Consider the following 25,783-nt stretch of genomic DNA (forward strand, 5'->3'; position numbering starts at 1 on the left):
TATATATACATACACACACATATACAAACACATACACACACAGAGTAATATATATATATATATCTTTGCATGTGTGTGTGTGTGTGTTTGAAGGGCTTATTGTCAACTAGAAGCCCTGAAAAATTGATTTGATAAAAAGATTCATGGCACTCAGCTGAACTATTTCTTTAAACACACACACACACACACACTTTGTGCATATATACATATATATTAATATATTTATTATAATGTGCTCATATAAGTATACACACACACACACAAGCAAATGTGCTTATGTGTGTGTGTGTGCATGTGTATGTACATATATTTTTAACTGACAAGTGCCACAAACGAAATTCTCAGTTCTTGAGTCACTTTGTAACTTCTTGCAATTAAAATATATCTATATATATATATATATATATATATATATATATATATATATATATATATATATATATATATATATATATATGTACGTATATACACACACACACACACGCACATTCACATATGCTTTGGGTTTCATTTATCCTGTTTGTACTTCCAAATCTATACATAGAGATACATACACACATCTATCTATCTATATATATATATATATATATATATATATATATACATATATATACACACACACATTTTACTCAATCTGTGTGTGTGTGTGTGCATGTGTCGATATGTGTGCGTGCATGTGTGTGTGTGTGTATATATGTGTGTGTGGGTGTGTATGTCTGTGTGTATATGTATGTGTGTATATGTATGTGTGTGTGTGTGCTGTGTGTTTACAACTAAGTGTATATAACAGAAGAGTTCATTAGAGTTCTTTTTCTTTTGACCCGTCTGATGGAGGTGTTGCTGTTGTTGTTGTTGTTTCTGTTGTTGCGGTGGATGTTTGTGGTACTGAGCGATGGTGTGGGTCTGCCTTTGACTTGTGTGGACTGGCGAACAAAGAATACCGAAGAATGATCAACAAACAGCAGACGTGCGCCCAACAATAGACTGACCTGCAAAAGAGACAAAAACGACATAAGAGAGGAAAAACCAGACGAGGACAGAAACAAGACAAGAAATGGAAATGAAAAGCCATGAATAAATAAAATGAGCGGGACATAGATTTGTTTAATCCTGTGCCAGTGCCACATAGAAAGCACCGATGCTGGTGCCACACGAAGAGCATCAATGCTGGTACCGCGTAAAAGAAGTGAAAGATTGGATGGTCAAAGGGTCAGATACTTACAAGTAGACTTTTATTCCAGGCATAAATTCCAAATAGACAAACGGCAGGGCTCCATAGGAGTTTGTTACTCGAGCGAATATCGTTGTGATTACATTGTAGAGAGGATGTAGATTAGCTTTGATGAATAATGGGCGAATATTCCTTCGTACCTGAAGACAGAGAGAGAAAAAGAGGGAGAGATGTATAATATTGCAGAGAGACAGAGAGAGAGGGAGGGATTGAAAATAAGGGGGAGAAAGAGAAAGTGAGAGGAGTAGAGAGAAAGAGAGATGTTGCTGTTAGAAAGAAGAAGAGATATGAGTGAGAGAGAGAGAGACAAAGAGATGTTATATTAAAGAGAAACAGAGAAAGGAGAAAGGGAGAGACAGGGAGAAGAGACAGAAAGACTGAGAAAAGAGAGAGAGAAAAAGAGAGATTATAGAAGAAAGAAAGAGAGACAGACAGAGAGGGAGAAGAGATAGAAAAGATACAGAGAAACGAGAGAGAGAGTGTGTGTGCATGCATGTATGTGTATATGTGTGTGTGTGGAATCTAGGTGTGGAGAGGGGAGTATTCTTGTGTTTTCCCTTGTTTAATCTATAACCCCACCAGCACTCCCACTCCCACACCTGCTCAAAGAAATCAACAGCAAACTTACCAATCTGGCCGTAATTGTAAACATGGCCCCAGTGGCAAACGTGACATAATAGCCAGGGTAGAAACCATGCCACAACGCACTCACGGCAAACACGGACATCGTACGCATCCTCGGTACACGGTCGTAGACGGTGTGACGTAACCAAATGGTCGATGTTTTGTTCCAGTTGTCAATGATATCCTTCTGACTGCCAGCAGTCTGCAAACAAAGAAATTGGAAGACATTGTAGGAAGACATTGGGTGGGTGGGTGGGTAGGAAGGTTGTTTCCTAAACATGCGGTCTCAGGTTCAATCTCACTGTGCAGCAAGTGAGCGGATTTGGTAGACGGAAACTGAAAGAAGCCCATCGTATGCACATGTGTGTGTGTGTGTGTGTGTTTGTCCCCCCAACATCGCTTGACAACCGATGCTGGTATGTTTACGTCCCCCGTAACTTAGCAGTTCGGCAAAAGAGACCAATAGAATAAGTACTAGGCTAACAAAGAATAAGTCCTGGGGTCAATTTGTTCAACTCTAAGGAGCCTTTCTTGGGATACAATTTAGAATGTCTGCACTTGAAACAGCAAAAGTGTCCCACATGTAAGAGAGAGAGAGAGGGACGGACAGACAGAGGTGGGAGAAGAATTAAAAGGATACATACCTCCACTCCATATATATTGACGTTCTCTAACAGGTCCCATTTCGCTTCCCCCTTTTCGTTGAAACCATTGAATCCTAATCCGGCAGAGTTGTTCACTGCTTCAGCTGTGTTGTGAGGTAAACAGCAGCAACAGCACATGAAATAAAACAATATAACATCATCATCATCATCATCATCGTTTAACGTCCGCTTTCCATGCTGGCATGGTTTGGACGGTTTGACTGGGGACTAGTGAGCCAGATGGCTGCACCAGGCTCCAATCTGATAGATAGATAGATAGATAGATACAGTACGAGTTTAATTTGTTCCATGACCGAGCTCGTCTTACAATTTACACATTTTACAAATCACTTTTTCCCCATTAAAATTAACTAAAATATAATTAATCCATTCCAGCCCCCGCAAAATAATTTGTTATGGGTTTTAAAACAGAAAAGGTGTGGTTACAAGTAAAATGATAATTATAAAAAAGAGAATACAAAAGAAATATGTAAACTGGTTTTATTAACTGAATTACCATAAAGATGGGACGATTTGTGTGCTTGTACAACAAATTACTCCTACAATGGGGCACTCATACTGCCATGCCAGGTTCTACTGTATACATATATATATATATATACATATATATGCATACATAAATTACATAAATATACTAATACATACTTACATGTTTATCGTTTACTTGTTTCATTCATCAGACTGCGGCCATGCTGGAGCACCGCCTTGAAATTGTAGTCAAGTGTATCAACCCCAGTACTTACTTTTTAAAAGACTGGTTCTTAACCTATTGGTCCCTTTTTCTGAACCGCTAAGTTACAGGGACGATATATATGCAAATTATACATACACAGTAATCGCTCGCTATATCGCGGTTCACCTATCGCAGTTTATTATTTAAACTTAAGTTGATTCCTCCGTGGTATTGTTTTGCATTTATTATAAAATAAATATATACAAATTATAAAAATTATATATATATATATACAGTACAGTACTGTTTCTACTTCGTAGATTTTCACCTATCACTAGGGGGGGGGGGGGATGAACGTAACACCTGCGAGGGAAAACTATGTATGTGTGTATATGTATATATATATATATATATATATATATATATATATATATATATATATTTATGTGTGTGTGTGTGTGTGTGTGTGTGGTAGGGTTTCCAGCAACTAGTATAGAACTCAATCGCGTCATAAAGTAAAGAGATATTAAAATAAAAATTAAAAAAAACATAAAAAAGCCTTGAAAAGTACAGCTACCCGGCGTTTCCTGGCCTAAATATTAATTTAGTTCACCATTTGTCAGTGTGTGTGTGTGTGAGAGAGAGAGAGTGTGTGTGAGTGTGCGTGTGATCGATCGTATCTGGGAAACAAAAACTTTGAAACACCGATGGAATTATTATGCGCGCGCGCGTATGAATAAGGGAGGTAACTACTGAAGTATTTCGTTTTGCATTCGATTTCTTTCAATCGCCTAAACATGCTCCCCCCGCCCTCCATTTTGTTATTGTCCACGTGTGTGTGTATACAGTAACCCCTCGCCGTCTCGCGGTTTATTATTTAAAGCTTACGTCGATTCCTCCATGGTGTTGTTTTTGCATTTATAATAAAATAAATATATACAAATTATCAAAATAATTTTTAAAAATATACAGTTCAGTACTGTTTCTACTTCGCCGATTTTCACCTATGCGCGCGGGAGTTTTAAAACGTAACACCAGCGATAGTCAGGGGATTACTGTATGTGTGTGTGTGTCCCTCACCACTCCTTGACAACCGGCGTTGGTGTGTTTACATCCTCGTAATTTAGCAATTTGACAAAAAGAGATCGACAGAATAAGCACCTGGCTTAACACAGGTAAGTCCTGGGGGTTGAGTCATTCGACTAGAAATTCTTCAAGGTGGTGCCCCAGCATGGCCGCAGCCTAATGACTGCAGCCAGTAAAAGTTAAGACAGTGCTGTTTACAGAAAGTAGGTTCACATCCAACTTACTTAAGACCCAAGCAAAATAGTATTTCTCTCGTACGAACGATACAGTTATCGTCATGTAGAGTAACTTCCACAGGAAACTGGTGTTTTCCATGAATTCAGGTTCTGAAGGAGAAAGAGAAGAAAAGGATATACGAAAACGGAAAGGTCCTTATATTTTGTGTAAACAAGAAGAGTGTAGCGTATTTAGGGTGGTGCATGGTTTAACCCTTTCATTACTGTATTTATTTTGAGATGCTCTGTGTTTCTTTCAATTAATTTTAAATATAACAAAGAATTTAGTAAAATAACTTAGTTATCATTTAGCTGGTGTTAGGAACATAAATTGTGGTCAGCTTTTGTGAGGGATGTGATGACAGCATTCGACATCAAGCAAACAAGCTAATAAGAAGGGATGGAGATTCGGATGTACGTAGAAAAAGTTCGTTAATGTTAACATACCCAGCATTTTCTGTGGTGGGATGATTTTCGGCATTGTGAGCAGAATGACAGCACAAACGCAGGCGCCGATAAGCTTCTTCGTAACAGCCACCTACAAACAGGCCAAAAAAAAAAAAAAAAGAACAAAAAAAAGTCAGTTACCATTCATCACAGAAGAGGCACTAACGTTTTTAACAATTAAAACTGGACAAATCTGTCCGTTTTGTTTACATAAACAGGGGGGGGGGGGAGTTATCATGATGAGGGTTCCAGTTGTGTGGCCTCAAGGAGAAATTTTACAAGCTACAGCAAAGTTGCTTTCAGGGCCCTGGATGGGACAGGGGTGAGACCAACCTCAACCACGTCAAGAATTCACGAGACTCCACTCCCTTTTTTTTTGTTTGTTTTGTTTTAATATCTCTGTGCGCCTCCTTCGACCCCTTGGTTCGGACGATATACTACCTGACGCTCCGACCCAAGTATTCGCGCGTGCATAAGTGTGTGTGTGTGTGTGTATTAAAAGTGTGGCAATTTTTCCTCTCCTAATCTTAGTAATGATAGATTATCTCCCTTGTTGTAGGGGAGATAATTCAGCTGATATCCCAACCAAAACGCTAACACCAGTGACTTCAACCGGGGATCCGCTGAGCCCTGGGAATACACAAAGACAATACTGAGCGTTCATGAGCTACTGAGTGGAAATTTTGTTGAGTAGAAAGACCTTTGTAGAAAAACTGAGATCAGTAACAAAAATTATTTAAGTAAAAGGAGGGAACGCTTCAATGATTAATTTATTAGTTAATTGGTTACCTAGGTGACTAAGAATAAAAAGAAGTGAAACCAAACCAGTGTGTAGGTGTTTGTGCCCCTACTGGCATAATGACCCTCCCAAGACATAACAAAAAAACAAAATTATAAAAGAAAATAAAGTTGAAGAGAAACTTACTCTTGGTGATGGCACATTTTCTAAAGGTTTCTGAACTATTTGGCCATCCTGGAACAGGAAAAAAAAATAATAATAATAAATGAAATATAAGAAAGGAAGAATTCGTTTTAATCTTTTAAATCGTTTAAAGTAAAATAAATAAATATTAGTTAATTCTTTTAAGATATAAAGTTATGTTTCAGAAATAGAATTTAATTTTAGAAAATAATTTTTCTTTTTAAATTTCAGTATTTAAAGAATTTCATAGTGGCATTTTGGAATAGCTATATCTACCTCATGAGGAAGGAATTGGGAAGGCAGGGACAAAAATGCAAAAAAAAAGTTGAAATTCTGAGGAAAAGATATTTCATTATCATCATTCATCATATGATTATCAATGGTTTAACTCTTTAGCCTTTACAGTTCTATATTTAGGGGAGATGAGGAATTATGTACATTTAACAGATATTTGTCCTCATCTTGTTTGTTGTTAAGACAACGTTTCGGCTGATATACCCCCCAGCCTTCATCAGGTGTCTTGGGGAAATTTCAAACCTGGGTTCTCATTCCTAAGGTATTTTTCTATGTTGTTGGTGTTGTTATTATTACTATTATTATTATTGTTATTATTATTCAGGTCACTGCCTGGAATCAAACTCGCAATCTTGGGGTTAGTAGCTCGTGTTCTTAACCACTAAGCCATATGCAAATTTGACCCTTTTGTTACTGTATTTATTTTGAGATGCTCTATGTTTCTTCTAATTACTTTTGAGTACAACCAAGAATTTAGTAAAATAACTTAGTTATCATTAAGCTAGTGTTAGGAACATAAATTGCGACTAAGGTCTGGTAGAATATTTTAATTTAAAACTTATGTAAACAAGACATTTGTACACAGAACCAGAGCCGGGTTGGTAACGAAAGGGTTAAACATTTCGTTCAGCATGCTAACGATTCTGCCAGCTCACCATTTTTGCATTAATAATAATCCTTTCTGTTATAGTAACAAGGTCAGAAATTTCGGGGTGGGGAAGAGGGCTAGTTGATTACATCAACCCCAGTACTTGACTGCTACGCTATTTTATCAACCACGAAAGGATGAACGGCAAAGTCAACCTTGGCGGAATTTGAACTCAGAACATAAAGACAGACAAAACGCAACTAAGCATTGTGTCCGGTGTGCTGACAGCTCTACCAGATTGCTACCTTATCAAATGGTAATTAATACCAAGAACACATGTACTTACAACTTCCCACTCTTGGTACCAGTCACCATTTATAAAATGCATGTAGTCTGCATAGAAGGCAAGAGGACCGATAATGATTCCATGAAAATAAAACATGTAACTTGTAAAGTGGAGCAATGATGGCATCGACCTGAAACCAAAAGACAAAGCATTAAAACAATAACACGAGATTAATTAATATATATATTAATTAGGGTGGTGTATTTGAAGGGTTTGTTGAACGTCGGCTGAAAATGGAAATATTTGGAGTTGTTTTAAGGCAACAGTTATGGTCCTTTATAACATTCAAATCCCATCATTGCAACTATTGGTAACACCACAACAATAATTGCTTATGTGACCACCACTGCCACAAAAAAAAAACCACAGTCACCCTACAACTACCACCAACAGCATCACAATTACGTTTATAAGACATGCTTCTGTGGAATACTTGGCCACTTATACACAACTCCAGTAACAACAGGGCAGGGGTGATAAAAGGACTGCAATACAAACCACAAGGGCTCAGAGCTCTTAGGGGCCCGCACTCTACATGTTAACTCTACTAAAACACACATTCAAAGGGGCCCAGTAAACAGTTATGGCCAAGGGCCCTTAATACTCTCGGTCTGCCCCTGCAACAGGGTGTAAAAACAGGTGATGAATGAACACATAAGGAAAGACTTTGATACCATAAACTCTTTCAGTTTCACATTATTTATAGTTGGTGTGGGGTGGGTGTGAGAAAAATCATTAGGACCATTAAGCAGTTGTAAATAACGAACACCAGCACAGCAGCTTGTTAATTAACATATATGTGTGTGTGTATGGATACATTAATAACTGTAATCAAATACAAGTCGGCTGCCAGTTATTAATCTAAAGTCTCATACACACAACAGATCTGCTTAAAAACTTCTCTAATGTCACACACAGACTGTCTGTCTGCTGGTTTGATTTGTTGAATGTCACATATTACAACAACAACAACAGCAGCAGCAGAAGCAGCAGCAGTAGCAGCAGCCTGTCTGAATATTTTAGCTGTCATCACATACAGCAGTCCATAATGTAATTACATACCTCTGCCATGAGTTTTGTCTAATATAATACACAGTAGGCATGGTTATGTGGTTAAGAAGCTCGCTTTGTAACCATGTGATTTCGGGTTCAATCTCACCGACTGTTTCCATTACAGTTCTGGGCCGTGAGTGAATTTGAATAATGGAAGTTATGAAGAAGCCTGTTCTGTGTGTGTGTGGCTTAGTGGTTAGGGTGTTGGACTTATGATTGTAAGATTGCGGTTTCAATTCTTGGACTGAGCAATGCACTGTGTTCTTGAGCAAGGCACTTTATTTTACGATACTCCAGCCCACTCAGGTGGGGGATATATATGCTAGACAGATCAGGAAAAGGGCCCTTATCAGTCTATATGACTCAGGAAGGACCTTTATCTATCATATATGTGTGTGTGTGTGTGTATACATGAATATGTGTGTGTACATATATGTGTATCTGTTTGTTCTTGTATTTGTGTTTGTGTCCCACCATCATTTGACAACCAGTGTTGGTTTGTTTACATCCCCATAACTTAGCAGTTGCGGCAAAAGAGACTGACAGAATAACTACCAAACTTCTAAAAATGAGCGCTAGCGCTGAACTTGTTTGTCTGAAACCTTTCAAGGTGGTACTCCAGCATGGCCGCAGCACAGTGCCTGGAACAAGTAAAAAGATGAAAGGATTGCAAAACAAAACACAAATAAAAAAAAATAATAATATAAAACAACACATCACGGGCATTTTCTATGTGGTCACTACATCTGCTAGAAATACCAACCAAACCCCCTCAACAAATCACAAACCACCATCTTACAATGTATAATTACTGTACTAACGGAGAACCAAAAATTATAAAAATGATGGAGTGGTCATATCTGGAACACCTAGAGCCCAGCAATAACTACAGCAACAAGACGAACAACATGAAGGTCACGAGGTCATGAGATCATATGATTAAATACTCCATGTCTACGTACCTGACAGCATACTGGCGTTGGCTTTTCGATAAATCTTTGTCGTCGCGATACCTGCCATCGTATAGGTTGAACGCCAGACTGCTCAACTTTTGGCTGCTGATCATGAGAGGCCTGTCAATCAGAAAATGATAATTAGCGGCTAATTAAAAAATGTGTACGTATGCACGTACAAATATATATATATACACATATACACAGAGATATACAAAGTTTACTCCCAACTACACAGCTCAGGATTCAGTGCCACTGTGAGGCCCCTTGGGCAAGTGGCTTCTATGATGGCATTGGGTCGAACAAAGCCTTGTGAGTAGGTTTGGCAGACGGAAACTGAAAGAAGCCCTTTGTGTGTGTGTGTATGTCTATATATATATATATATATATATATATATATATAGGAGTGACTGTGTGGTAAGTAGCTTGCTTACCAACCGTATGGTTCCAGGTTCAGTCCCACTGCATGGCACCTTAGGCAAGTGTCTTCTACTTTAACCTCGGGATAAAAAAAACTCAAAGGCCACTGGTGGGATTTGAACCCACATCTCATGTAGGAATGACAAACGTTACACACTTTGGAAATTTTGTTTTTACCATCAAGAATTGTAAGAGGTTTATGACATAAGAATTTAGAAACTTTAAGAGAACATGAAACAATTCGTTTTTACCTTCAGAACTTGAAGTGGATAAAGCTATAATTAAGAGCGTGTAGACACACACACAGATGGACATACACACATGCACAGAGAACACATGGAGACATACACATGGAGATATCTTGTTGCTCCGTTACTTACCCAGTTATATCCATTGTATATCCTCCATAATCGTAATACTGCCGGTAGATGTGCATACAGGACAGGTAGCCCATTGCAAACACAAAGACAATCTTATGTGCCAGCATCGCTGGCGCCACTAACAGGATAATGTATGTCACGGCAGACTGAGCCACAATGTGCCATACTTGACTGGACGAGGAAAAAAAATTGAAAGAGAAAGTAGAAAAAAAAAACAATCGATTAGTGTTGGAATTTTCATGGAAATCATTAATAATGGCAGTAGTTCTCAAATACTACAATAAAAAAGGGTCTCTAGGTAACCCACCATTTTGCGGGGGGGATGTTTTAAATAAAATTTAAGGAGAGAGATAAAAAGAGAAAAGAAAGGAAAACAGAGGAGAGAGAGAGAAAAACAAAAGGAAAAGAGAAAGATAGAAAAAAAAAGAGAGACAGACAATAAAAAATGTAAGGAGAGAGAGAGAGAGAGTAAATGTGAAGAAGAAGAATTGCAAAGAAATGCTTACTATCCGAAACAGAAGACAGTCAGTGCGACACCAACAAGCACCTCCACCAAATGCCGTACTGTCGTACTGGTCTTCCTCGGTGACAACACTCTGCGGAACGGAATACCCAGAAGAAGAGCCACGAGCTGACACACTATAAAATTTATCTGGAAGAAGAAGAAAGAGAAAGAGAAAGAGAGAGAGATTGAATAAGACCTGACTGTTGAGATAACAAGGATTACTTGCAGTATTTTCAACTCTTTAGCATTTAAACCAGCCATACCTGGCCAAAATGCAATATTTGGGCCAAATACAAACTGGCCGATTAGAGTCCCTTACACGTAACCTACAGTGTCTTACTAAAAGTAAACAATCACATCACCGAAATCTTAAAGCTACAACATAACATATGACTAATTCAAATCAATGTGAATAAATAAGCACCACCTTTTGAGTGATGGGCCTCATGGAGGCAATGACAAATGAGTGAGACCTTGGGCATTATGCTGTGCTTGAGAAGAAGACCCATGAAGCCAGGTGAAATTGTTGAGATGGCTCTGTAGTACAAATGTCTTGTTTTCAAAAAGTTCAGAATTACAATCTTCCTACAAAACCTTAGTCACAATTTATGTTCCAGTTGTAGTGGAAATGGTACACTCCTCTCATGGGACAAGTGGTAAAAACAAGTCACTAAAAATTGAAAAGAGGTCACCAGTGCAGGGAGTCGTGTCAGTCATTATACCGAGTTCTCGGTTGGAGTTAAGTGTTAGTTACATCTTACAGTCGAGTTTCGAGTAACAGTCAAGGAAGATGGTCCAAATTCGGTGTCTTGCAGAGCTATCAGCAATAGCACAATAGACAAAGCGGTGTATTACCATTCCGGTATAGAAGAGATACACCATATCCAATACCAAGAAAATATCATGGCTACTAGAGTAGATACAACAGTCACAACATGGCTGCTAATTATAACTGTAGGAAACACCCACATCATAACAGTTCCTAACACTAGATTAATGAAAATTAAGTTATTTTACTAAATTCTTTCTTATATTTAAAATCAATTGAGAGAAACACAGAACATCTCAACAGAAATATGGTAACGAAAGGGTTAATTCAAAATGATGTGAATAAATAAACATTCCATTTAACAGAAGAATCTGAATGCTGAGGGGTTAAAACAATGGTGATGATGATGATGATGATAAAGATGAAAAACATTGCATTTAAACAGACGCTTGGTAACAAAAGAAGTATTCAAATTAAAACCTTTTATCCATAAATTTCTGTTATGTTCCAAACAACAACAAAATAAAGAAATTGCTTTATTAAACTGTTCGTTATTTTCAGCATTAATTGAAACAAAAGAGAAGCTTATTTCAACAGAAACATAACAACAAAAGTGTTGAAAGAGCGTGGCTGTGTGGTAAGAAGCTTACTTCCCAACCACATGAAACCGGGTTCAGTCCCACTGCGTGGCACCTTGGACCAGTGTCTCCTACTATAGCCTGGGGCCGACCAAATCCTTGTGAGTGGATTTGGTAGATAGAAACTGAATGAAGCCTGTTGTGTGTGTGTGTACCCCACCAATTCTTGACAAGCGTTGGTACATTTACATCCCCATAACTTGGCAGTTTGGCAAAAGAAATTGATAGAATAGGTACAGGGCTTTACAAAAAAATAATAAGTACCGGGGTCAATTCATTTGACTAAAAGCCTCCAAGATTGTGCCCCAGCATGGCCACAGTCAAATGACTGAAACAAGCAAAAGATAGATAAATAGATGGACAGACGGACGGATATACATATAAATGGGCTGGGTTTCTCCCCACTCCCTCATCCTCTCTGGTGATTTTTGTGATACAGGCCATCAAAATCTACCTCTGAAGTGCTAGAGTCACATGTTGAGCACTCTGTTCCACTAAACCCCACCCCACCCCATCATAAGCCTCAGAATCAAAGCCAAGTGAAGTCATTCCTACATCAAGACCATGTCTATCAAGCTATTTATTTATCACTCTAACCACTCCTCCTTGTGTGCATGCCTTCTGCCTGTCTGTCTGTCTATGTATCCATCTATCATATCTACTTACCTCCACATCCTACCTACCTATCTTACCTACATACTGTACTTGATAGCATAAAAGCTGCATGGGCATATTAGATGTGTCCCACTTTCAGCAGCTCAAACCTGAGAGAAGTAGCCTGTTGTGCATTAAAGCATGCAACATTTAAAGCAATCTAAGAGTACATTACAAAGCATCACCAAAGTACTTTTAGCAGTAAATATCACTGTATCTAAAAAAAGTAAGTTAGCTGTACAGCTGAAGATGAAGCTAGCCATCACGATAATGAAAACATCCTGCATATATAGAGTAACAAAAATAGCCTAGAGTGGTGTCTGGGATAAAATTAGCTTATAAAGAGCCTTCCTGGTTCGTATAGGCTCATAGAGTCGGTTTCCCGGCTTCCATGGTGTATATGAAAGGGTGCTGGCTTTGGGTAAAAGAAATTACAGGAGGATCGGGGCCTTTCACGATACTCGTAAAGCTAGAAACTTTACAGCACCCCACTTCTAAGTGTGTGTGTGTGTGGGCATACACACAAGGTGGTGCTGAAAAGTTCCTGCATTTTGGGTAAAAGGAAATACAGGAGGATCAGTTAATTATGATTTTATTCAACATATTCCCCTCTCAGATTCACACACTTATTGCAATGGTCCTTCAGTTTTTGAAGCCCTGTAAAAAGAACTCGGAAGGTTAGGCCTCCAACCAGGCCTTTCATGATACCCTTAATACCAGGAACTAGCACTTGTGCTGGTGGCATGTTTAGAAAATCATTCAAGCGAGGTCGTTGCCAGTGCCACTGGACTGGCTCTCGTGCAGGTGGCATGTAAAAAACACCTTTTTGAGCATGGCTGTTACTAGTACCGTGTGACTGGCCCTCGTGCCGGTGGCACGTAAAAGCACCCACTACACTCTTGGAGTGGTTGGCGTTAGGAAGGGCATCCAGCTGTAGAAACTCTGCCAGATCAGATTGGAGCCTGGTGCAGCCTCCTGGCTTGCCAGTCCCCAGTCAAATCGTCCAACCCATGCCAGCATGGAAAGCGGACATTAAACGACAATGATAATGATGATGATGACGCACACAATTCTTTCAGTTACCGTCTACAAAATCCACTCACAAGGCTTTGGTCAACCCGAGGCTATGGTAGAAGACACTTGCCCCAGGTGTTGCACAGTGGGACTGAACCTGGAGTCATGTGGTTCGGAAGCAAGCTTCTTACCACACAGCTTGGCTTGCACCTATCTTCTGATGTTTCTAATTAAACTTTATTCATTTACCTACGTTTTCCAATAAACTCTAATGACTTATCCATATTTTTTCACTTTTTTCTGAACTGTAAAGATAACTTTTGGATATCTTGTTTGTCTTTCTACATATCTATTTATCTATGAATCTACGCCTATCTATGTCTATCAATCTCTCTCTCTTTCTCTACATCTATTCATCAATCAATCAATCACCTTTCTTTTTGCTTATCAATCAGCAAAGTAATTTCTAAGACAAACTTCAACATAAAAAACAGAAATACCAATCTAAACAACAAACAAACAAACAATGATGGGACATTTATCTGAATGAACTTTATAACTGCTTTCAAATTTCCATTACGTTTATGTACTTAATATTATCATCGTTTATTCCAGTTGAAATTCCATCACCACCACCACCACCACTAGCACCACATTCTGACTTTGCTTCTATCATCCTTGGGAGAGGGGGATGAGGGGAGAATGAGGGGGGAGTAGGATGGTGAGGGGGAAACCAATAAAACAAAGGACAATTAAGTGCTGCAGCTGAATTTGAATATCAAAAGTCTTGTGACCGTGTGCCCATATGTGAGAGAGACCATTGCCATTCCATGTATGCCTTGCTGTTAAGCGCTCCCAATGTTTTGCATTCTTGTTCATTAGTTTCTTTGATATATATCATCATCATCATCGTTTAATGTCCGCTTTCCATGCTGGCATGGGTTGGACGATTTGACTGAGGACTGGTGAACCAGATAGCTACACCAGGCTCCAATCTGATTTGGCAGAGTTTCTACAGCTGGATGCCCTTCCTAATGCCAACCACTCCGAGAGTGTAATGGGTGCTTTTACATGCTACCAGTAGAGTTGGAGGTTGGAATAACTGTTTATGGGATAAAAATAACCGTTATATTACTGGTATAATTACCCATGTTAACCCTGATATATATATATATATATATATACATACACACACATGACTATACATAAATTAATATATACACACCCATATTCCTTTTTTGTGACACCCATTACACTGCTCCGACTCTCTCTCTCTCATCCACAGGCTACATTCTACCTCTCTCTCTCTCTCTCTCACACACACACTATTATCTCTCTCTCTCTCCCTCAGACATTCTGTTTCTTTTTTTACATTCTCTCTTTTCTTACTACATATCTCTCTCTCTCCCTCTCTCTCACACACACAATCATCATCATTTCAAAGTCTACTTTTCCATGATCCCATGGCAAAGACAGAATTTGCTGAGGCCGACTTTCTACAGCCAAATGCCCCCACTGACACCAAACCCCCTCACTTCTTTCCAAGTAAGGTAATATTTCCCCATGAGCAGACATGTTTCTACACAAACAAGGAAACATTCACCCTGTACCTTAAATTTTAAAAAAACAAAACAATTACTACCAATTAGCCCTGATCAAATAGACACATAAGAGACATTCCAATCGTGGCTGTCCCATCCCGAACTGCAATGTCCACTAGAGATGGTTTACATTTTTTCTGAGAAATTTAGCTGCTATTTATAGCAGGTCAATGCTTCCTTGTTGTTGTGGTGAGTTGACATGCTTTAATCTTAGCTGGTATTTTAGTCATGGCTTCCTGATCTTCCTGAATTTAAACACAGATCTCTACATGCATGACAGGCAAAATCACAGATACATACATACATGGTGGGAACAAACTTCTTAATTACACAGCCATGTTTGAGGCAATCATCATAATTTAACGTCCGTTTTCCATGCTAGCATGAGTTGGAAGGTTTGACTATATATATATATATATAAGAATATTCTCTTTGAAATGAAATCAATTGAAAGAAACACACTGCATCTCAACAGAAATATGGTAACAAAAGGGTTAAAATATATAATAGAGAAACGATTCTTAACCCTTTCATTACCAAACCGGCTGAAACTAGCTCTGGCTCTGAGTACAAATGTTTTGTTTCCATAAGTTTTGAATTAAAATCTTCCACCAAACCTTAGTCACAATTTATGTTCCTAACACTAGCTTAATGATAACTAAGTTATTTTACTAAATTCTTTGTTATACTCAAAATTAACTGAAAGAAACACAGAACATCTCAAAATAAATATAGTAACAAAAGGGTCAAACGTTTGCAAGGGGTTGTTTCATCATTCACTTGCAGCCATACCAACAACTACTTCCATAAATATGGCACACAAACAAAACTATTAAGCTGGCCACATCTGTTGATTCACACTTTTCAATAAAGAATGTTAACCAGTTTTATTTAGTTCAGTTTTTTTATGAAAACTTGACATTTCATAAAAAACACTTGGTGAAAAATGTGTCATTAGAAAATGGTTCATTATCAATACTTTTGACATTTTTATAATCGTTTTATTTTTTATGTACCATAGGCATAGCTAAAGGCACAGGCATGGTCCGGTTCTACTGCATGGCACCCTTGGGCTCAAGTATCTTCGATTATAGCCCCATGTCAACCAACGCCTTGTGAATAAAATAGGTAGATGGATACTGGGCCTAAGTCCATTGTGTGTGTGTGTGTGTGTGCGTGTGTGTGTGTGTGCATGTGTGTAGTTGAACAAATCAACCCCAGTACCATTTTTTTTTTCAAGCCTGGTACTTATTCTATCGGTCATTTACCAAACTGCTAAGTTACAGGAATGTAAACTCACCAACACTGGTTGTAAGGTGGTGGTGATGCTGGTGGACTAGCACAAACACATACAAAGATATATATATATTTATATATACGACGGACTTTTTTCAGTTTGTCAAACAAATCCACTCACAAGGCCTTTGGTTGGCCCCAGGCTATAGTAGAAACACTTGCCCAAGGTGCCACACAGTAGAAACCCAGAATCATGCGGCTGGGAAGCAAGCTTCTCACCACACAGCCATGCCTGCACCACTCTCTCTCTCTCTCTCTCTCTGATATATATATATATATATGCTTAACTAAACCCTTCCAAGTGGCACCCGAGCATTCTGTATAATCATTAAACCCTTTCTATATTCAACATAAAAATCCTGTCATCCCAGTCTTACCAAGGCAGCCCAAATGAATGCAACAAGGCTTGTATCTTACTTTCGTATTTTCTCTCATCCCATTTACACGTTGTCGGTCATCTTTATGATGACCAATTTGCTGTAGTTGCTTAGGTTCTGCCTATTAGCACTTGACTTATTGATTTTTAACCCAATTATCCACTGAGGACGTAAATAGATTATGATTTATTGATTATTAGAAAATCGTAATTGCCCGAAACATTTACCTCCGTCGATCTGCACAAGCATTAGAAAAGTCACTAAGCTATTTAACACCAATATCGTGGCACTATTTTTAACGATCACTTCTCATTTGTTATTGTCTAAACTGAAATCAATTGAAAATTATTGTGTAGTATTAGCTTTGAGTTGCCAAATATCACCAGTTCTGCTGGATAGAATATCCAAAATTTATGTTCTTAAAGCAACACAAACATTTTTTATTTAAGAAGTTACAATGAAAATCCTGTATAAATTTGCATTAATTTCTCTTAACCTACCTGGAAAGAGTTTACAAAGTGGTTGGCATTAAGAAGGGCATCCAGTCAGAGGAAGCTTGACTAAAGCAGACGTTAGAGTACAGCACAGTCCTTGGGACATGTTGGGTCCTTGTCAAACCGTCCAACCCTTGCCCGTATGGAAGATGGACATGAAAACAGGAGGAGAAGGAAGAGAAGATGGGAAGCAGAAGAAGAGGTGGAAGGAGGTATTTGCAGACCACTGCCATAACCCTGAAAACATACACTATGCAACCACATTACTTTCCACCACCACCACCACCCCATGTGCTTATGTCCATATATATACATATATATATATGTGTGTGTGTGTGTGTGTTGTCCAGATGTTTTGCGTTCTTGTCCCAGATAGATATACATACATATATATATATACACACATGCATTTGTATTGTATGCATATGGCATAGATGACAAATGACTGACAACTGGATGAAGGAAAATCACAAAATGAGTTGGTGTTGGTGGGTAGAAGCGAGAGAGAGAGAGAGAGAGAGAGAGAGGGAGAGAGAGAGAGAGAGGGAGAGAGAGAGAGAGAGAGAGTTGTTGGGTACGAAAAGAAAAGCCATGTCCTACATGTTGACAAGTGCAAACTGTATTTGCATGTGTGCGATTCTTTGACAGCAAAGTACATATATTTTGTCTATGTAGAAGTCCACAGCAGGGTGTGTGTGTGTGTGTGTAATTAATAAAAAAAAAAAATGAGAGAAAAACAACAACGCGAGGACATGGTACATGCGAAGTATTAATAAGATGCTCACGAAAGGAAAGAAAGGGTGTTTTACGTTTCGAGCAAAGCTCTTCATCAGAAACAGGAGAGAGACGAAAGTCCCCCCCCCAAAAAAAAAGTTAAGCCTGGTAACTTTATTCTATCAATCTCTTGTGCTGAACCAATAAGTTATGGGGATGTAAACAAACCAACTACTGTTTTTCAAATGGTAGTCAGGGAGAAACATAAACACACACATGTATATTTGCTGCTTCCAGTCTTTCATGGAAACATGTCTGGCTAAGGTGGAAATATCACCTTACTTGGAAACAGGTGAAGGTTGGTGACAGAAAGGGCATTCAGCCATAGAAAATTTCCCTCAATAAGCTCCATACAACCTATACAAGCATAGAAAAGTGGGCACTAACACAAACATGATGATGACGATAACAATCGTCAAGTGGTAACAACAGAGATGCGACTCAGAATTCTGTGCCCGGGTCCTCCGTCCTGTATTATCTGTGGCTGGGTCCTTAATTTCATGTTGCGTGTCTATACCAGTGTTTCTCAACCATTTTACCCTTGCGTAACCCTTAAAAGAAATTACATGTCTCAAGGAACCCCTAACCAATAACATGTTGTTCATGCATAGTAATATTACAATCATGAAATTAGCATTAGCTTATCTCATGCTTTCTCATGGAACGCCTAGGAACCTTCCACAGAACCCAGGGTTCCAGGGAACTCCGGTTGAGAAATGCTGGTCTATACCAATAAACACCAAGGTAGCCTATTCCTCTTCGTTTAGCAGGTGTTTGGTTCCCATAGAAATAGTTGACGTACAGCTTAATCTTTTCTTCATCAGAAGTGCTCCGTAAACTTTCAAGTCTGCATTGTTTGATGGTTTCGAGTTAATCTGTTTAATACAGGCGTACATCCATATAATACACTGGTTAGTCTCTATCTCTTTCTCTTTCTCTCTCTCTCTCTCTCTCTCTCTATATATATATATATATATATAATATGTGTGTGTGTGTGTGCATGTATACATGTGTGTTATTAACCTGTTGGTACACTTCCAACTTCAAGAAATCAATGAGCAACAACTATACAAAAACAAAAGCTATTGTGTTTGGCAGAGCAAAGATGGTGATGATGATGATGGTGATAATAACAATGATAATAATAATAATAATAATAGCAGTAGTAGTAGGAGTAGTAAATAACAATAACATCTATAATTAAAATAAATTAGTCAATGTCTAAAATATGTAAAATTAATAACATTAACGCCAATAATAATAACGATGATGAGAGGGAGGAGGAGAAAGGTAATAATAATAATAATAATAATATTATTGAGTAAAATAACATTGCCATTATGAAGCTAGTATTTGGAACATAGCTTGAGTGTAGAATCTTGATGGTTTTTATTAGATTGAGGGAAAAGGTTGTGCGCCAAACTTGTGCCGAATGGTCATGCCATCAATGCTGAACTTTACTGCGAGCAACTTGATTGAATCTATGATGCGCTGGTTGAAAAGTACCCAAAACTTGTTCGTCAAAAATGCGCTTTGTTTCAACAAGACAATGCAAAGCCGCATATGTCCAGAAAGACCAGCAACAAGGTTGAAGAATTGGATGGTGTGGAAGTTCTGCTGCATCCAGCCTATAGTCCAGGCGTTGCTCCATCTGACTACGGTCTCTTCCAATCAATGCAGTACTTTATGAAAGGTCACCGATTCAAGTCATTCGACGAAGCTGAAGAAACCTGCTAAGAATTTTTTGATTCAAAGCTGAAGGATTGGTACTTTGGCCAAATCCGAAAGCTCGCAGATCATTGGCAGAAGGTCATGGAAAATGATGGGGTTTATTTTGAAGAATAGTTGTTGTTGTTTTTGAATAAATTCTTGCATAAAAAAATCCTTATTTTAACACGGTGCATGAATTTTTTCCTTTCAACCCAGTAATTTAGATCACTTTAAAACAGGTCACTTGTATTACAGAAGCAGGGACAGTTTCAGGCTGGTTGGTATCGAATAGGTTAACCCTTTCGTTATTATATTTCTGACCAAAATAGACCCCTCATGAGTTTCAATTAAATTCTAAAATAATCATGAATTTAGACTAGTCTCATTAAACACCTGTAACTTTTTTATTTATCAACATATTAATGTGATATTTGGTGAGGTTGAGGGAGGTCATTCTGCTTTCAGGGTGGAACTGTTGGTGTGTTTTGTGGTGCCTTTTGTCTAGAGAGAAAGGGAGACCAAGGGCAGGTTTGACTGACCCAATCTTTAGCTATGCTTCTGCTGTCTCCTCTTGACCCACAAATAAACCCAACTGAAATAACAATGCCTCCTTCAAAGAAAGACACTAAATCTTCTGGACAATTCTTTCACAGACTTTGGTGCAACCCAGATGCCGCATAACACCCCCTGCCAGCACAGAAACTTCAGATTACAAATCTCTCTCTCTCTTTCTCCCTTCTTATCTATTGTCTATCTCTGCTGTAAGGGTTACACTCGATACTCAAACTTTAATCTGAGAATATGCGATTGTCTGCATGTAGGTAAAAACTGCAACATTCACCCCCACCACAATAACTTCTCTCACGTGCAAGTTATCAGCAACAAGAACAAACAGCTACTTCAGCTGAAAAAACTTTCTTCGTCCACCACCCCCACCCCACTCCCCACCACTCTTCTGAACACATTGTCTGCTTCTTCTGCTCCCCCCACTCCCGACCACCACCAACTTGTAAAAACCCATCTCATCCTACGTCAAGGACTTACAGCTTACTTTGCCCTGCTCTGAAATGATTGCTCTCGCTAACCCAATGGTTTTTTTTGCTTACCTCTCACGTGCACCCCACACTTCAGATCGCTGATACAAAAAATGGATTCTGCAACAATACAATTCGTTTTCAGGAGCAGGAAGAGGAGAAACATCATCATCATCATCATTATCATCATTATTTAAAGTTTACCTTTCCATGCTTTTGTGGGTTAAATGGAATTTGTCAAGGCAGATTTTTCCTTGATCAGATATGCTTCCTGCCACAAACCCTCACCCGTTACTTGCGGCAAGGTAATATTTCCCATGACCAGACGGAATTTGTTGAGGCAAATTTTGTCATGGAAGATGCAATTCCTGCTGCCAACTCTCAACTATTTCCAGGTAAGGCAATATTTCCCATGGCCAGACATGTTTTTCCACGGAAGACTACAAATGAACAACACCTGGGGCAAATTGTCTTCTACTATATCTCCGGAGTCAACCAAAGCCTATGGAAACTAAAAGAAGCCCATCATGCGTGTGTGTACGCATGTGTTTGTGTGTACCCTTGTCTTGGCATCGCATGACAGTTGTAAACAAGTGTCACTGTCATAGAAGCAGTGTCATTTGTTTTCAGTCTTCCATGAAAAACATGTCCGGTCATGGGGAAATATTACCTTGATTGGAAACAGGAAGAGCATCCAGCTATGGAAGACACACTTCAACAATTTCTATCAGCGTCATGGAAACATGGAAAAGTGGACGTCAAATGAAAATGATGATGCTGATGATATGTCTGATAAAAAACGACAGGATGGTCATAGCTGGAATGTGTCTATCATAGGTCTGCTTGTTGAGACCATCATCATCATCATCATGTAATGCCTATTTTCCATGCTGGCATGGGTTGGACGGTTTGACTGAAAACTGGGGAGCTGCACCAGGTTCCAATCTGATTTGCCATGGTTTCTACAGCTGGATGCCCTTCTTCCGAACGCCAACCTCTCCAAGAGTGTAGCGGGTACTTTTTATGTGCCAGTTACGAAACACCAGCATCAGCCATGACTGCGACCTCACTTGGCTTGACAGGTCTTCTCAAGCACAGTATATTACCAAAGGTCTCGGTTTTGGTTGACTCAAGGCTATAGTAGAAGATACTTGCCCAAGGTGCTACACAGTGGAACTGAACCCGGAACCATGTGGTTGAGAAGCAAGCTTCTTATCACACAGTCATGCCTGCTCCTTTGCAAAAAAAAAAAAAAAAGAAAATCATAATTGTGATTGTTATGGTTGGAATGTTTTTGATCACAGGTTGATCTACGAGTTGAGTGCAGTCCTAGGGTTAAACAGCTACACTTCTCACAGCATACCATTGTCGTTGCTATTGTCAAGTTGTTATCAACATCATCTCTGAATTTGATATTAGCAACAACAATAACAACACCAGCAACATTTCTGTGCCACTATCATCCACTTCTTACCATTCAGTACCATTGTTGTTGTTGTTGCTGTATGTAATCTCACAAGTACCTCTTCTCTAGCCTTCGATTTGTTCCAATAAAAATAAGGTTAACAGTAAAAACTGGGTCACCTTTTTTTTCTTTCTCCCAAACCCTTCCACACCCCCCACAAACACTCTCTGAAGTGCACAACGCTGAAGAGGGGGATGGAGAAGAACTCCAGTAAAATGAGTCGACAAGGGTTTAGACTCTGACCTGTCTGAATGTGTGTTTGCCATCTGAATTAAAACAAAATATACTGTGGGTACATGCGCGTGTGTGTGTGTTTAATTAAACTGTGCACATATGGACCTAATTATGCTTGCCTGCATTTGATTGGTCCAGAATACTGTATGCATATATGGTGTTTAACAGAATAACATATACTACATGTGTAAATGGTGTTTAAAAAAAACAATACGTACATATATATATATATGAGGGGGTTCTGGAAAGTTCCTGGCTTTGGGTAAAAGAAAATACAAGAGGATCAGTTAATTATGATTTTATTCAACATATTCCCCTCTCAGATTCACACACTTATTGCAGCAGTCCTTCAGTTTTTCTAAGCCCTGAAGGGATATAATATAAGTGGTTATGGTGGCTTTATAACAGCTTTGACTGCTATTTCTAGACATGTAAGGGTTTTTGCAACCCTCTCCATTATAACTGTGATTTATTCACAATTATACAATCTTCTTTTATATATATATATATATATATATATATATATATAAGCAATGTTAAATCTCTGAACGAGGTATTAACAGTAACTGCACGATAAAGTGAAGTATATTTGTCACTTAAATGTGGCTGACCCCTATATATATATATAGGCAAGTTCATTGCACACTTTTTATTGACTCTACTATGTAAACACACACACACTGGGCTTCTTTCAGTTTCTATCTACCAAATCCATTACCAAGGCTTTAGTCGGCACACGTACACAGCAGAAGGCACTTGTTCAACGTGCTGAGCTGTGAAACAGGATGCAAAACCACATGGTGGAGGAACAAACTTCTTAACCACCCCCTATTCATGCACTGCACCTATACGGGGTGGCAGGGTGGAAATGAAGGAACTCTAGGCATGCTGATTACAAATGCCAACTGTATGGCTGGGAGACTGTTAGCTCAGGGGAGCCGTCTGCATACTGAATACACATATGGTCAGGGTCTCTAATATGTAATAGAGTGAGATGAAACACTTTGATCGAATATGATTACTCAAGTAATTAGCAGGCAAGAAACTCCTTAATTAAGGTTGATTTTTAAAAAAATAATAAACGAACAAGTGCAGGAATGGCTGTATGGTAAGAACCACATGGCTCTGGGTTCAGTCCCACTGTGTAGGACCTTGGGTAAGTGTCTTCTACTATAGACTCGGGCCAACCAAAGCCTCGTGAGTGGATTTGGTAGCCAGAAACTGAAACAAGCCTGTCATACATATGCATTTGTATGTGTGTGTGTGTGTGTGTGTATGTCATTGTCCCCCACCATTGCTTGACAACCGATGGTGTGTTTATGTCCCTGTAACTTAGCAGTTCAGCAAAAGAAACCAACAGAATAAGTACTAGGCTTATAAAGAATAAGTCCCAGGGTCGAGGTGTTTAACTGAAAAAACCCTCCAAGGTGGTGCCCCAGCATGGCCACAGTCAAATGATTGAAACAAGTAAAAGAATAAAAGAACAGGTGTGGCCGTGTGGTTAAAAAGCACAACGGAGTGGGGGTGTCGATCAGTTCGACTAAATCCTTCACAGAAGTACTCCAGCATGGCTGCAGTCTAATGACAAAACGATTAAACATGGGAGACAATCCCAGTAAGATCAGTCGAGTGAAACCTTCAGACAGACATAGTATGGGCGTTAATCTGGTCTACAAAATCCAGCTGATGAAATTAACTGAGAACACACGTTTCGATTTGAACAAGCGATATTAATTCTACTGAGGTGGCAAAGCAAGACCAGTTGTTTGTTCACAGAATAAAGTTCACTTCGCTGGGACGTGAACTCGGAAACTCAGAACGTTAACGAGATCGCAATTAAATAGCGAAAAGCTTTTAATCGGACACGTGAGTGAGTCAGCCAAACGGCCCGGTTAGGGTTACAGGGTGATGGTGCGGTCACTCCAAATCCGAGAAATAGCAGCCAAGTTACTTCGAATCACACTCGTCATCCTTGTAAAATAAAGACTCTTTGGAAAAATACAATCCTGTACGTGTGTATAAATATGAGATGGTCACGCCTGAAACGCCAGATCTGGGACTCAATGATAATAATAAGTACAACCACTTCGGTACTTGACTGGTGTTCATTTTATCGTGCCCCGTCGTCTTTCGCTTGAAGGCTCGAAAATCAAAGTCGACCTGAAAAATCTTATCGTGCACCATTTCAAGAGAATATTAAAACATTAAATAAAATAGAATAAATAAGAGTATTATTGTAACATACCTGGTCTATGGGTAAACCGAAGAAATCTGAAAGTGGTGTCAGCAAACGAGACCCCATACAAAATTCGCCTGTGTATACCATGTTTGGTTCGTTCGGCCGCTTAGAGTGAGTTTATTACAGACAGAGAAGACGAGACGAGAGAGAGAGAGAGAGAGATTGAGACAGAGATAGATAGAGAGAGAGAGGGGAAAAAAAGAAAGAAGGGGAGGGTGAACAAGTGAACGTTTGTGTGTGTGAAATGAAGAAGAAAAGAAAGATTGAATCCGATCAGTCTTGTTCCTTTTGGGAAGGTTATTTGTAGTTACTTTTCACTTCAAAAGAAGAAAAAGATTTTCAAGTGAAAGATAGTCCCATATATAAAGTATATAGTTGGTAGAAAAACTTGTGCGACAAGGTAGATATTTCAAAACTTGGGCTCTCTTCTCTCGTTTTAACAAGGGTTTTTGTTATATATATATATATATAATTGGTGGAAAAGGTAGAATGACAAGATCGGCAAATATCTCAAAACTTAGGTTCTCTTCTCTCTTGTATTTCACTTTTTTTTTTAAAGAAGGGTTTTCAATTTGCTTTGGTAAGGTGTCCTTTTTCTCTCCTTGTTTACAAATCGTTTCCTTTCCTCCTTCACAGCTGTCCTCACATTGCCACACTCATTTCTCAAGTGTAATTAATATAAAGTTTTGCAGTCAAAATGCAGCAATACAGTCGTTTGCACAAAAGTGAGCAGAGAAGAAGTGAGAAAACTATATTTCACTATTTTAAAAAATGTTAATTCACTGTTTTCTTATTTCTTTCTCTCTCTCTTTTCCTTCCTCCAAAACTGGGGCGTGTCTCCTAATATCTCCTACGTTTGTAAGTGATTTCTTTTTTTCTTCTTCCTTTCTTCTCAAACTTGTTTTGTTTCTTTTAACTCTTTTCCCAAATTAATCTTGTAAAAACAACTTCACGGCACTTAAAAAGAGACGTTGCGGTAGACGGTATTCTTGTTTACACTTATTTTTCTAGGGCACTGCTATATGCGATCATATGCTTCGAAATAGTCCAACCAGAAGAATGTGTTACAATTACCATTTGT

General features: G+C 38.8%; 1 protein-coding gene across 1 annotated transcript; it reads right to left on the reverse strand.

Annotated features, from left to right (window-relative positions):
• Positions 1-663: 663 nt before the first annotated feature.
• Positions 664-25,783, reverse strand: LOC106868769 (lysophospholipid acyltransferase 6). The gene is made up of 12 exons (XM_014914186.3): positions 24,709-25,783; positions 10,405-10,550; positions 9,899-10,069; positions 9,108-9,218; positions 7,093-7,222; positions 5,867-5,914; positions 4,942-5,032; positions 4,504-4,605; positions 2,500-2,603; positions 1,860-2,057; positions 1,223-1,371; positions 664-989 (listed from the first exon to the last, which is right to left on the reverse strand). Exons 1-12 carry the CDS (start codon positions 24,787-24,789, stop codon positions 800-802), a joined length of 1,521 nt encoding a protein of 506 aa, XP_014769672.1. The 5' UTR covers positions 24,790-25,783; the 3' UTR covers positions 664-799.

Source organism: Octopus bimaculoides, chromosome 25 (genome assembly GCF_046866305.1).
Source record: "Octopus bimaculoides isolate indiv1 chromosome 25, ASM4686630v1, whole genome shotgun sequence".
NCBI classification, from domain to species: domain Eukaryota; kingdom Metazoa; phylum Mollusca; class Cephalopoda; order Octopoda; family Octopodidae; genus Octopus; species Octopus bimaculoides.

Bases quoted from the DNA above. Each gene is read 5' to 3' on its own strand.
- LOC106868769 (XM_014914186.3), bottom strand. From the start codon at position 24,789: ATGGTATACACAGGCGAATTTTGTATGGGGTCTCGTTTGCTGACACCA. The intron at 9,219-9,898 runs GTAAGTAACGGA...TCTGATTGACAG, and splicing joins TATACAATGGATATAACTGG to GCCTCTCATGATCAGCAGCC. The intron at 1,372-1,859 runs GTAAGTTTGCTG...CTCTGTCTTCAG, and splicing joins TTACAATTACGGCCAGATTG to GTACGAAGGAATATTCGCCC.